Source organism: Ornithorhynchus anatinus, chromosome 16, assembly GCF_004115215.2.
Source record: "Ornithorhynchus anatinus isolate Pmale09 chromosome 16, mOrnAna1.pri.v4, whole genome shotgun sequence".
NCBI lineage: Eukaryota > Metazoa > Chordata > Mammalia > Monotremata > Ornithorhynchidae > Ornithorhynchus > Ornithorhynchus anatinus.
In genome coordinates, this window is record NC_041743.1 from 17,752,883 (window position 1) to 17,765,832 (window position 12,950).

At 41.5% G+C, this 12,950-nt stretch overlaps 1 protein-coding gene across 7 annotated transcripts in view; it reads right to left on the reverse strand.

Annotated features, from left to right (window-relative positions):
• The window catches only part of KCNT2 (potassium sodium-activated channel subfamily T member 2), a 397,559-nt gene that overhangs the window by 221,815 nt on the left and 162,794 nt on the right, over window positions 1-12,950 (reverse strand). For 6 of the 7 annotated variants that reach the window (XM_029081285.2, XM_029081284.2, XM_029081282.2 and 3 more), the window contains exons 7-8: window positions 4,437-4,520; window positions 3,426-3,520 (exon numbers count right to left, since the gene is read on the reverse strand). In XM_029081285.2, the coding sequence (XP_028937118.1) occupies window positions 3,426-3,520; window positions 4,437-4,520 (179 nt within the window). Of the gene's footprint in view, window positions 1-3,425; window positions 3,521-4,293; window positions 4,314-4,436; window positions 4,521-12,950 lie in introns of those variants that run through there. The other variant, XM_029081286.2, reaches the window with a different exon arrangement.

Genomic DNA, 12,950 nt, shown 5'->3' on the forward strand with positions numbered 1-12,950 from the left:
CAACATATTGAGAAGCAGTGTGGCTTAATCAAGACAGCAGGGACCTGGGAATCTAAAGGCTCTGGGTTCTAATCTCAGTTTCATCACTTGCCTGCTGTGTGACCCTTAACTTCTCTGTGCCTCAGTTAACTCATCAGTGAAATGGGGATTAAGAATGTGAGCCCCATGTGGGACATGGACTGTGTCCAACCTGATTAGCTTGCTTCTACCTCATTATCTATAACAGTGTCTGACACATAGTAAGTGCTTAACAAATTCTATAAACTGCAAACACATTGCCTCCCATCAGGAATTTGGGGTTTGCAGAGGAATCTTCACTCTCCTTTTCCCAATTCCAACCCAAAAGTGTTTCTGAGGGCCCCACTTTCAAACTCATCCCAGGAAAAGAAAGGGGACTTGAAAGTGAAATAGTTTGTCTGGAGCTCTGCCTTCCTGAACTCAGGTTATGTTGAACATGAATGTGTGTCCTTCTGTGCTCTGTTTCTGACCTTTCGGTGGGAACATCTGGTGGGATCATTCAGTGAGATCCCCACTCCTCAAGAAACTCCAGTGGTTGCCCATCTACCTCCGCATTAAACAAAAACTCCTCACCACTGGCTTTAAAAATTTAAAGCATTTAACCACGTTACCCCCTTCTACCTCACCTCACTACTCTCCTCCTACAACCTAGCCCGCACACTTCATTCCTCTGGTGCTAACCTTCTCACTGAAACTCAATCTCATCTGTCTAAACTCCAACCTCTCACCCACATACCTTTGGCCTGAAATGCCCTCCCTCCTCAGAACAGATAATTGCTCTCCCCGACTTCAAATCCTTATTGAAGGAACATCTCCTCCAGGAAGCATTCTCTGATTAAGCCCTCCTCTCCTCTTCTCCCACTACCTTTTGCATCACTCATATTCAGTGATTCGTTCACCCTTTCTCCTTTCCCCATGGCACATATTTATATATCTGTAATTCATTTATTTACTCATCTATTTATTTATATTAATGTCTGTCTCCCCCATTAGCCTGTGAGCTCATTGTGGGCAGGGAATGTGCTTGATATTATATTGTACTTTTCCTAGCGCTTAGTACAGTGCTTTGAACACAGTAAATACTCAATAATCATGATTAATAAATAATAATGAATAATTCCCTCAAGCCCCTCCAGAGTCAGAGTCCCATCCCTCCCCTGCAACTACAATTTCTGATTCGAGGATATTTTCTAATGTCCTGAGAGACTGAGCGCATTGCCAGGAAAGTTCCCGAATGTGGAATTGTCCCAGGTCAGGAATACCTCTAGCCAGGAGGTATGTGGATAGCTGGAGAACATATCGACCTGCAAACTGAGATTTTAGAAATCAAGATATAGAAACAGATTTTATTTGTGACATACATTAATAAATCAATCAATGAATCAATGTTATCTATTGAATGCTTACTATGTGCAGAGCACTGTACTAAGTGCTTGATGAGGAAAAGACACAGAGTTGGTAGACATGTTCCCGGTCCACAGTGAGCTTACAGTTTAGAGGGGGAGAAAGACATTAATATAAATAAATGAGTTATAGATATGTACATCAGTACTGTGGTGTCAAGGGTGGGACAAATACCAAATGCTTAAAGCACACAAATCCAAATGCATAGATCACACAGAAGGGCAAAGGAGCTGAGTAAAATAGGGCTTAAGCGGGGAAGGACTCTTGGAGGAGACGTGACCTTAATATGTGTTTGTGGTGGTCTAGCATATATGGAGCAGGAGGGAGTTCCCGGCTAGAGGGAGGATGTGGGAAAGGGGTCGGTGATGAGATAGATGAGATCGAGATAGAGAAGCAAAGTAGCTTAGTGGAAAAAGCATGGGCTTAGGAGTCAGAGGACATGGGTTCTCATCCTGGCTCTGCCACTTGTCTGCTGTGTGACCTCGGGCAAGCCACTTAACTTCTCTGTGCCTCAGTTACCTCATCTGTGAAATGGGGATTAAGACTGTAAGCCCCACGTGGGACAACCTGATTAGCTTCTATCTGCCTCAGTGCTTAGAACAGTGCTTGGCAACTGTAGGTGCTTAACAAATACCATTGTTATTATTATTATAGGGGCACAGCGTGTAAGCTGGTGCTAGAGGAGTGAAGTGTGCAGCAGGCTGGGCTGTAGTAGGAGATCAGTGAAGTAAGGTAGGAGGACGCGAGCCGATTGGGTGCCTCAAAGCCGATGGTAAGGAGTGTCCGTTTGATGCAGAGATGGATGGGTAACAACTGGAGGTTCTTAAGGAGTGGGAAGTTATTAACTGAACTTTAAAAAAAAAAATGATTCAGGCAGCAGAGTGAACTTTGCATTGGAGCAGGGAGAGATGGGGCAGAGAATCAGTGAGGAGGCAGATGCAGTAGTCAAGGCCAGAGAGGATAAGTCCTTGGATCAGCCCAATAGCTGTTTGGATGGAGAGGGAAGGGCAGATTTTAGCGATGCTGTGAATGAAGAACTGACAGGATTTATTGGAGAGATTAAATATGTGGGTTGAATGAGAGAAACAAGTCGAGGACAATGTCAAGACAACTGGCTTGTGAGATGGGGAGGGTTGTCTACAGTGATGGGAGAGATGGAAGGACAGGGTTTGGGTGGGAAGATAAGGAGTTGGAGGTGTCAGCAGGTCATCTAGGTAAAGATGTCCTGAAGGCAGAAGGAAATGAAAGACAGCAAAGAAATAGGGAGGTCAGGGCTGGAGATAAGTATTAAGTTAAGGATTTGCTATGCACAGGACTCATACTGAGTGTTGAGGAAAAGTATGAAGACATTGGACCAGACACTGTCTGGCCCAGGTCTTAGCAGTCAGAAACCTGCCCACATTTTAGCAGTTGTTTCAGGGAATTCCATGCCCCAACTCCTACAGAATGGCTTCTCCAGGCGATGTCGAGTAGGGAGGAAGCAGGGGTTGCCATGGTCAGAGGAACTACCAGTTGGAACTTACAGCTTCAAACGGGAAGCAAGTTCTGGGATTGCCCTAGACTGCAAACTCATTTTGGGCTGGGAGCATGTCTTATCAACTCTGTTACATTATACTCTCCCAAGCGATTAGTACAGTGCTCAGCCACACAGTAAGCACTTACTAAATACCACAGATTGATTGATTGTCCAAATCCCCCTTCTGACAATCTCACCTTTGTGAGTATGGAGGGTAAGAGGGAAAATATATTAGGGTTAAATCAAAAAATTATCTCTGGCTCACTACATAAATCATAGGTCTGTGGATGCTCAGGGTAAATGAAAATGAAATGGGGACATTATCAATTTTAAAGCTCTGGACTTGCCTCTGCTACTTTCAGAGTCCTTCCAGCCAACAATTAATGGAAAGTCTTTCACAAATTGCTCTTATCAGGAAACATACAGAGGTTTCATACATACTGAGATGATAAAGGCTTTTAAGGTTAAAGACAATTTTCCAACTTACCAAGTGAAGATAAGACAAAGTAATGTCGATATTAAAATCAAAACTTGATTAAACATTGCAGATTGTGTACGTTGAATAGCTCTGTGAAGATCATTCTAAAGTAAAATATATGTTTTAATCAATTTGTTTTTGAGAATTATTCAAATAATTGTACAAATCATATTGGTTCATTAAACAGAAGAGAGTTTTTTCATACACAAAACAATATATGGTATTTGTTTATATAAATATGAGAGCTGAGCAAAAGTTTGTTGCTGTCTAAACTGCAGGTGTGTCATAGTTATATCATAAAAATGATCCTTATCTAGTATTGCAAGAATAACTACAGGGGGAGAATGCACTTGTTTAAAGTTACATTTTTACTTGAAATTTAGATGAAGACTATGTTTCTCTGATAAATGTATCCTTTTGCTGTTTACTGGTTTATAACTAAGTCCCAAGTATTTTGCTAAGACAGTGAAAAGCATTCTAATATGACAAAGAACAAATGGAATGTGTCAATAAAACATTGCTAACTAGCATTTGCACTTGAATTAATTTTAAAGTAATGCCCTCTGCAAGAAATGGAAGTTACTTACTTTAAACAGGGTTCAAATTGCCTTCATGTTCTCTTGAGTGGCAATTCTTAACAAGATTAATACTCTTGGAGTTTGTAATTAACTGAAAACATTTTGACAGTGATAGCTCTAACCAAATTATTTTTTTCCCATTAGCTCCTCAATGTCAGGGACATGACTTTTTCAATTTGCATATGTTCCCAAGTGCCTACTTCAGTGCTCTGTAGACCGTAGGCATCCTCTACAGTACTCTCTAAATAGCAGTTGCTCAATTAAAATAAAAGCTTCTGCTGCAGGGGCTATGGACTTACCCTGGGCCACTCCTAGTGCTCTGAAAAACAACCAGAATGAAACTGACAATCATTGTTTGACTTTATTGACTCCTTTAGAATAATTTAACCTGAAATCTCTTTGAAATCATATATGTGTAAGATCATGTGCTGACGATACTTACAATCATATTTTCCAAAGCATGTTTTGCAAGCCAACAATTCAAAAAGACGGGGATGAAAAGATTCCTTAAGCCTGGCCAAAAAATCTGAAAGAGGTAATAAAAAACAAACTTTTCTCAGGCCAATCACAATGAGGAAATCCAGGGCAGATCTCAAAGCTGAAATTACAAGTGCTTAACATTTTACAACTCCTCAAAATTTAATTATCTTATTGGGCTAATAACTAATGCTTATAAATGTGTATCCCTGAAAGAGGTAGTAGACTGAAGCTACTGAATAGCTACATTAAAACCTTGATTTTACCCTTAAAAGTGCATTGGAAAATTGAAGTTGAACTATTACCCCAGTACATGGGAGGAATAGCTAAGGGTTTTTGCTTTTTTAAAATTGAATGAATTCAATTTTCCCTGTGGTATGTTACATATTTTGGAATAAAAATGATTTCTTTGAGACCGACACAGGCTACTGATTGTGTCATAGAGAAGTTAGTGTTCCTCCCAAAGCTCTTAGCTTATTAGACTACCACACACTTATGCTTCAGAAGTTGCGGTTTTCCACTTTGGGAACAAGCTGTTGGATGATCCATTAGCTTTCCTTCTGCTATAAGTAACGGGCATTGAATTCCAACGTTGGTCATTTTCATTCATAAACTAAGCATTTATAAACGGTGCCCAGGATTTTACTCCCAGTAGAGTTTATCAATAAAAAAATCAAATCAAGAACACAGAATAAGCCTAAAAGCCTGAGAAGATATTAGCAAAAGAAGGTGAAACTAGAAATGAACAGGTAGTGATAATCACTGATTCAGAGCCCTAATTCAACATGACAGAAATTTCATAGTAATATTTTGTTATGTTTTAGCTGCAAAATGAAGAGGCGCAGAAGGAATTTCAGAGCGGATGGTACAAAGTCTTTTATGATTCTTGTTCTAGTTCTGTGTTATGCACATAAGTTACTCTATTAAGTCCATGTTCATGCACGTATATATATATATGTGTGTGTGTGTGTGTATATATATGTATATATATATACACATATATATATATACACACACATATATATAGTCATCCACTTTAACATCATTACTGTCAATCCTATCGTAACATGAATCATGCAATGTGGTAAACAAGCCTTATGAATTTTGCTTGAATCAGAATCCCAGTGTGTAACTGTACCACAAATATTGTGTCGGAGTATATATTGCTGTCCTTCTTACTCAAACAAGCATAATTCATGTGTGTGTGTGAGACAGAGAGAGAGAGAGACAGAGACTGAAAAGGCTTATGCGATGCTTACCGTTCTGGCTACACTATGCTGATTGAAAGGCTTATCCTGTTGCGCTGGATTGTTTGCACAACCTGATATTGTTTTAGCTTTTGCCACCTGGTTTTTCTCCCTTTAAGAGTTTCTGCTCAAAAGAACTCTTTTCTTGATGGCAGTATGCCCTGATGGTGCACCTAGGTCCATACTGACTCCCGGTTTCCAACTGAGAGGAAACAACTGCCTGAGCATCTGGTTTCCTGAATCCTTAAAAAATTTCGTCTAGCCTCCTTGAATTTAGTTTCTCAATTCCAGATCATCAGTCAGACATTAGCTGCTTGACTATCCTGCTGCCATTCACTGTCCACTTGTGTTCTATCCAGCATGGCTGTTTGAGTTGAGCCGAACTTCGGTCAAGAACATCACTATGCTAAACAGTGTCTAGTCCAGTCATGCCATTTGATATTGAGGAACCCACAAATGATGCCGCTAAATGACCTATAAATGGTACTTCACAACGAGTTAAAAGAGGCATTTGAGTTGGGTCAGGGTCTCACAACCGTAGTAAAGGTTAGACAGCAATGATGGGGAGCAGTGTAGGCTAGTGGACAGAGCACAGACCTGAGAGTCAGAAGGACCCGTGTTCTAAGACCAGTTCCATCACTTGTCTTCTGTGTGATGTTGGGCAAGTCACTTCACTTTTCTATGTCTCTGTTACCTCATCCGTAAAATGGGGAGCCCCATGTGGGATAGGGACTGTGTCCAACCTGATTAATTTGCATCTATCCCAGAGCTTAGAATAGTACGTGCCACATGGTAAGTGCTTAACAAATACCATTTTTTAAAAATGAGCTCTGTAGACTTGTAGCTTGGCCTGGAACCTGATTACCACACTGTCATATCACTTTGCTTGACCATCTTCTGAAGGATGTACTGGCCTTCTTGATCCAGTTTTCACCTTTGTTGGCCATCATTAGAGAAGTAGCATGGCCTAGTGGAAAAGGACACAGGCCTGGGAGTCAGAGCGCCTGGTTTCTAATCCTGACTCTGCCACTTACCTGTTGTAGAACCTTGCTCAAGTCACTTAACTTCTCTGTGCCTCAGTTCCCCCATCTGCAAACTAAGGATTCAATACCTATTTTCCCTCCTACTTAGACTATGAGCCCCATGTGGGACCCAAATAACTTATATCTAATATCTAATTGAGCGCTGAGTTCATTGTTTGGCACATAGTTTGCACTTAACAAATACCACAGCTATTGTTATTATCACTACATCATTGCTCAGTGAACTCTAAAGGTTAAATAAATTCTGTGACAGCATTTATCCCACCATGGCCAATATATATTTTCAGTTCAGTGCCTGGATGTCCTGGTGCAGGTTCTGTTTAAATCATAATAGTAGCAGCAGAATAACATTTAAGGAAAGTTCTCCCTGTACAAAATGTTTGGAAGTAAAAAATGAAAAGGTGATACGTTCCATGCTCACAAAGAACTTACAAGTCTAATGGGAGAAACAGACTTGAAAAATATTTACCACTAGAGTAGTCGAAATAAATAATTGAATATATACGTGTATATAGAAAATGTTCTGAGGACAAAGAGGTACATAAATGCTAGAGATGGCAGATGGCTTCATACAGCAAGGGGAAGGGGCTGGGAATTAACTGGCAAATGTCTTTAGGAGGAGCTTGGGTTTTAGAAGGGCTTTGAATATGGGGGAGTTGGGGGCAGCTGGATTTGAGGAAAGAAGGAGTTACAAGCCGGGAAACAGCATGATCAAAGGGAATGTGGTGAGAGAGTCAAGAATGTGGTACACTAAGAAGGTTAGCTTGGTAAAAGCTAAGAGAGTGAATTGGGAAGCTATAGGTGAAGAGAACTGTTATGTAGGGTGGGATGAGTTGGTAGAGAGCCTTGAAGGCACTTGAGTATTTTACTTCAATGCAGAAGGACACAGGAGGCCAGTGGTGAGTTTTGAGGAGTGGAGAGATGTGTGCTGAGACAGAATCTGATTTGTGAAGGAGAATATATGATAGACTGAAGCCAGGGCAAGACTCGAAGGCAGGGAGACAAGCAAGATGACCCCACAATAGGCTAGCTGTGATGTTATTACAGCTTGAACCAGGGTAGAGAAGAAGGGGAAGGATCCGCGAGACATTGTATAGGAAGAAATAGCAGGATTTGGCAGTAGACTGAATGTGAGAGGTGAAGGACACTGAGTAGTCAGGGATGACAGCAAGGGGGCAACCTTCTTGGACAGGGAGGATGATGGTGTTATTGAATGGGACAGAACATTTTCCAGGATGAAATAGGTTTGGGGAAAAGATAGGAAGCTTCAGTTTTAGACATAGTGGGTTTGAAGTGATGGACTGGATTTCCACGTGGAGATATACTGGAGGTAAGAGGAGATGGGGGGTCAGTTTGAGAGTTGTCTGACTAGTGTTGGTAGCTAAACTCATGTGAACTCATGAGTTCTCCGACACACTGAGCGTAAATGAGAGGAGTAAGGGGCGCAGAACAGAGGCCCATGGTGAGCCCATAGAAAGAGAAGAAACGTGGCCTAGTGAAAAGACTAGGGGCCTGGGAGTCAGAAGACCTAGGTTCTAATACCAAGTCTGCCAATTGTCTGCTGGGTGACACTGGGTAAATCACATAACTTCTCTGTGCCTCAGTTACCTCATCAGTAAATGGGGATTAAGAGCTTGTCCCATGTGTGACATAGATTGTGTCCAGTTGATTATCTCATATCTACCACGCACTAAGTACAGTGCCTGGCACACTGTAAGTGCTTAACCAATACCATAGGAAAATTTAAAAAATAATTAAAAAAACAAAAGAGGATGAGAGAGGAGGAACCAATGAGTGAAACTGAGAAGTAGACAGAGGGGCTGCAGTACCTTGTCTATAAGATCAAGGCCTGATAGGATTTTGAGGTAGAGGAAGTGGTCCAGGGTGCCAGAGGAAGCTCAAATGTCGAGGAGGATCGGGATGAATACTGCCCTTTAGACGTGGTTATGGGGCAGTTACTAATGATCTTTGAAAGGTCACGAAAAGCAGCGCTGCCTAGTGTATATAGTCCAGGCCTGGGAGTCAGAAGGTCCTGGGTTCTAATATTGACTCCACCACTCATCTGCTGTGTGACCTTGGGAAAGTCACTTGACTTCTCTGTGCCTCAGTTACCACCTCTGTAAAATGGAGATTGAGACTTGAGCCCTATGTGGGACAGGGACTGTGCCCAACCTGCTTATTTTGCATCTACTTCAGCACTTACTACAGTGCCTGGCACATAGTAAGTGCTTAACAAATACCATAAAAACACTCAGTTTGGGGGAAGGCCTGTCTATTTATTTTGTTTTGTTATCTGTCTCCCCCTTCTAGACTGTGAGCCCACTGTTGGGTAGGGATTGTCTCAATCTGTTGCCAAACTGTACTTTACAAATGCTTAGTACAGTGCTCTGCACACACTAAGTGCTCAATAAATATGAATGAATGAATGAATGAATGAATGAATGAATGAATGAATGAAGGGTGGAAAATCTGAATGGAGTGGGTCATGAAGAGATCTGGTGGAAAGAAAATGGAGACAGTGGGTGTACACAGGCCATTCCAGGACTTTAGAGAGGAATGGGAGCAGGAAGAAGGGGTGTTAGCTGGAGGAGGTGGTGAGATTGAGAAAGGGCTTTTTTAGAAGGTGAGAGACTTGAGCACATTTGAAGGATGAAGGGAAGGAGCCATGAGAGAGAGGTGGAAAATAGCAGTGAGGAATTTGAAGAGAGTGGGAAAAAGTGGGTTTAGTAGGTTGGAGGAGGTAGGGTCAGAGGTCCCCACAAAGAGGTCTGGAGAAACAGCGTAGCCTACTGGAAAATGGACGGGTCTGGGAATCTGATGGATCTGAGTTCTAATCCTGGCTCCGCCACTTGTCTACTATGTGATCTTGGGCAAGTCGCTTAACTTCTCTGTGCCTCAGGTACCTCATCTTTGAAATGAGAATTAAGACCATGAGCCCCACGTGGGACATGACCAAACTGATTAGGTTGTATCCAGCGCTCAGTACAGTGGCTGGCAAATAGTAAGCACTTACCAAATACCATAGGAAAAAAATTGGTCCAAGGCTCTATGAACCACCACATCACTAAAGACAATGCATGACCTTGGCACATTGGAAGTGCTTAACCAATATCGAAGGAAAATTAAAAAAATAACAAACAAAAACAAAAGAGGATGAGAGACAGAGGAGGAACCATTGAGTGAAACTGAGAAGGCTTCCCAGCACCTCTGAAGAGTGAAGTAGATCCAGTTTTATCACAGACATGATCAAATAATATCAGTAATTCACAAGCCAAGCGCCTTACATAGCACACTGTATCGAACAGTTCTTCGCATACCCCACATCATAGTCATAGTATATGTTCCTCCAAAGAATGATTGCAGCTTGCAGAGCTGTGTCGTAGGATACATTTCTTTAGTTTTACATTTTATAAATTAAAATCCTTCCAGAACCTCTGGGAAAATAAAATGATATTCCAGCACGTGAAATACTCAGTAACACTGAACATCACTAAACTACGATTCATTTTCTATCAGAGTAATTCAGAGCATAAAAACAACATTAACTAAATAAGGAGTTGTAATGTGATTATTAGCCTTTGCAGGATGTTGTAGATGTGGAAGCCTGTTATGCTGAATGTGGTGATGCTTTTTCAATTCTAAAGAAAAATGTGTCCTATTTATCTTGAACAACAGCCTTCCGCTTTTCTTCTAATAATAATGGCGGTACTTGTTTAGCCTAGCACTGTACGTAGCCCTGGGGTAGAAACAACATAATCAGGGCCCACATGAGGCTCACAGTCATGGTAGAAGGGAGAACAGGTAATGAATCCCCATTTTGCAGATGAGGGATCTGAGGCACAGAGAAGTTTAGTTACTTTTCCAAGGTCACGCAGCAGGTACGTGGTGGAGCCGGGATCAGAACTCAGGACCTATGACTCCCAGGCCCATGTTCTTCCCAGTAGGCTATGCTGTTACCCCTTCTTATTTATTGATTTTGACTACTGTAGTTGTAAATATTGTAGAACAAGTTCTTCTACACATCTCTGCACAGCTCTGAACTCCTCTCTCCATCGGAGTCTTCATCACTCATTTTAAAAATTTCATCAGTATTTTTGGAAATCAGTGTAAGACTTTTTAATCTAAGTGTCCTAGTTGGTGGAGGAGCTAAGATTCTAGTTTCAACAGCAGCCATGACAATGTCTCTGCTCTCTCCTCTGCCATCAAAAACTGTGGCTTCTCAACTGCAGCTGTCCACTTTTTATCAATCAATCCATCATATTTATTGAGCACGTACTATGTGGAGAGCACTATACTAACCATTTGGTTAGTATAAAACAACAGAATTAGCAGACACATTCCCTGCCCATAATGGACTTACAATCAAGAGGGGGAGACAGACATTACATTAATATGAATAAATAATTTATAATATATAATTTAAAGAGAAGTGCTGTGGGATAGGGGTAGGTGAGTATCATATTTTCAAATGTCACAGATTGAAATGCATAGATGACGCAGAAGGGAGAGAGAGCGGGAAAAAGAGGACTTAATCCTGAACTACTTATCTTCTGTATTAAAGCCTGTCTTCTCCCTTACTTTCCCATTACTGTAGAGAGCATCAACAACCTCCCTGCCTCACAAGCCCTAAACTTGATGTCATCCTCGATATACCTCTCTCATTCAACCCACATATTCACTCTTGTCACTAAAGTCTCACTAAAGTCTGTCAGTTCAGCCTGCACGATATCACCCTTTCCTCTCCATCCAGCCTGCTATCATATTAATCCATGCACTTATCCTGTCCCATCTTGATTACTTCATCACTCTCCTTGCTGACCTCCCTGCCTCCTGTCTCTCCTCAATTCATCTATACTTCACTCTGCTGTCCGGATCATTTTTCTATAAAACCTCTCAGTCCATGTTTCCCAATTCTTCAAGAACCTCCAGGAGTTGACCACCCACTTTTACATCAAACAGAAACACCTTACTCATGGCCTTAAAATACTCAATCACCTTGAAATCTCCTACCTTAACTCTCTGATTTCCTACTACAACCCAGCCTGTATGGTTCACTTCTCTAATGCCCCAATCTACTCTTGCCGCCAATCTCTCGCCCACATTCTGCCTCTGGCTTAAAATGCCCCCTCTTCATAGCCAAAAGACATTCACTCACCCCATTTTCAAAGACTTAGTCAAATCATATCTCCAAAAGGCCTTCCCTGACCAAGCTCTTGTTTCCTCCTCTCCTACTCCCTTCTGCATCACACTTGCACTTGGATTTGCAAGATTTATTAACCCCACAGCACTTATGTACGTATCTCTAATTTCTCTATTCATTTTAATGTCTTTGTCCCCCTCTAAGCTCTACACTCTTTGTGAGCAGGGAATATGTTTACCAATTCATATTATACTGTACTCTCCCGAGTGCTTAGCATAGGGCTCTGTCCCTATTAACTGCTTAATAAATACAACTGATTGATTGATTGACTTATCTGAAGGCAACATGGAATGTGGGTGAGGTAGGACAGCCAATTTGATCCAATTTAGACAGTCTTTTCTTCATTCGGGTTCTTGGTTGCCTTAGGTTAGAGCAGAAAATCTGGATTTGAGCATATTTTTAAGGGAGAGGCAGAGGATTTGGAATGGGTCCATGTCTGAAGGGGGAATTCTATTCTCTGTTTTATTAAGAAGCAAGTCAGAATCTTGGTTAGGAAGAAGGGCAAGACTTTGGCCAGATTTGGCATTCTTTTCTACCATTTACCATTCTTTTCTGCTTTGAGATAGAGCAGAGAAGCCAGGTCTGATTTGTTTTGTGGGCAGAGGAGAAGGGGAGTAGTGAGGGAACTGAATTACCTGCAGTGACAGTATGTAACATTGGACAGGGCTTAAGAATCCCGGGCTATTTTCAGCAATTAGTGCCTAAGGTTGCTGCCATATTCACTGTATTCTTGCTATTCCTTTATTAACTTTACGCATTTTAATTCTATTCTCTTACTCTTAAATTATGGTTCATTTTTCAATTTATGTCTACTGTCCCCTCTGCTGACCTCTTGCTTTTCCCCACCTCAGCCACTCATCATTATGGAAACACACACTCTATCTAATCATCTCTACACAGTGCATCGTCTCTAAACTCACCAACTCCGACTCTGACATCTCTTTCCAACCTCAACCTCCTAACTTGCCACCAGAATGACAGGCTCTCTC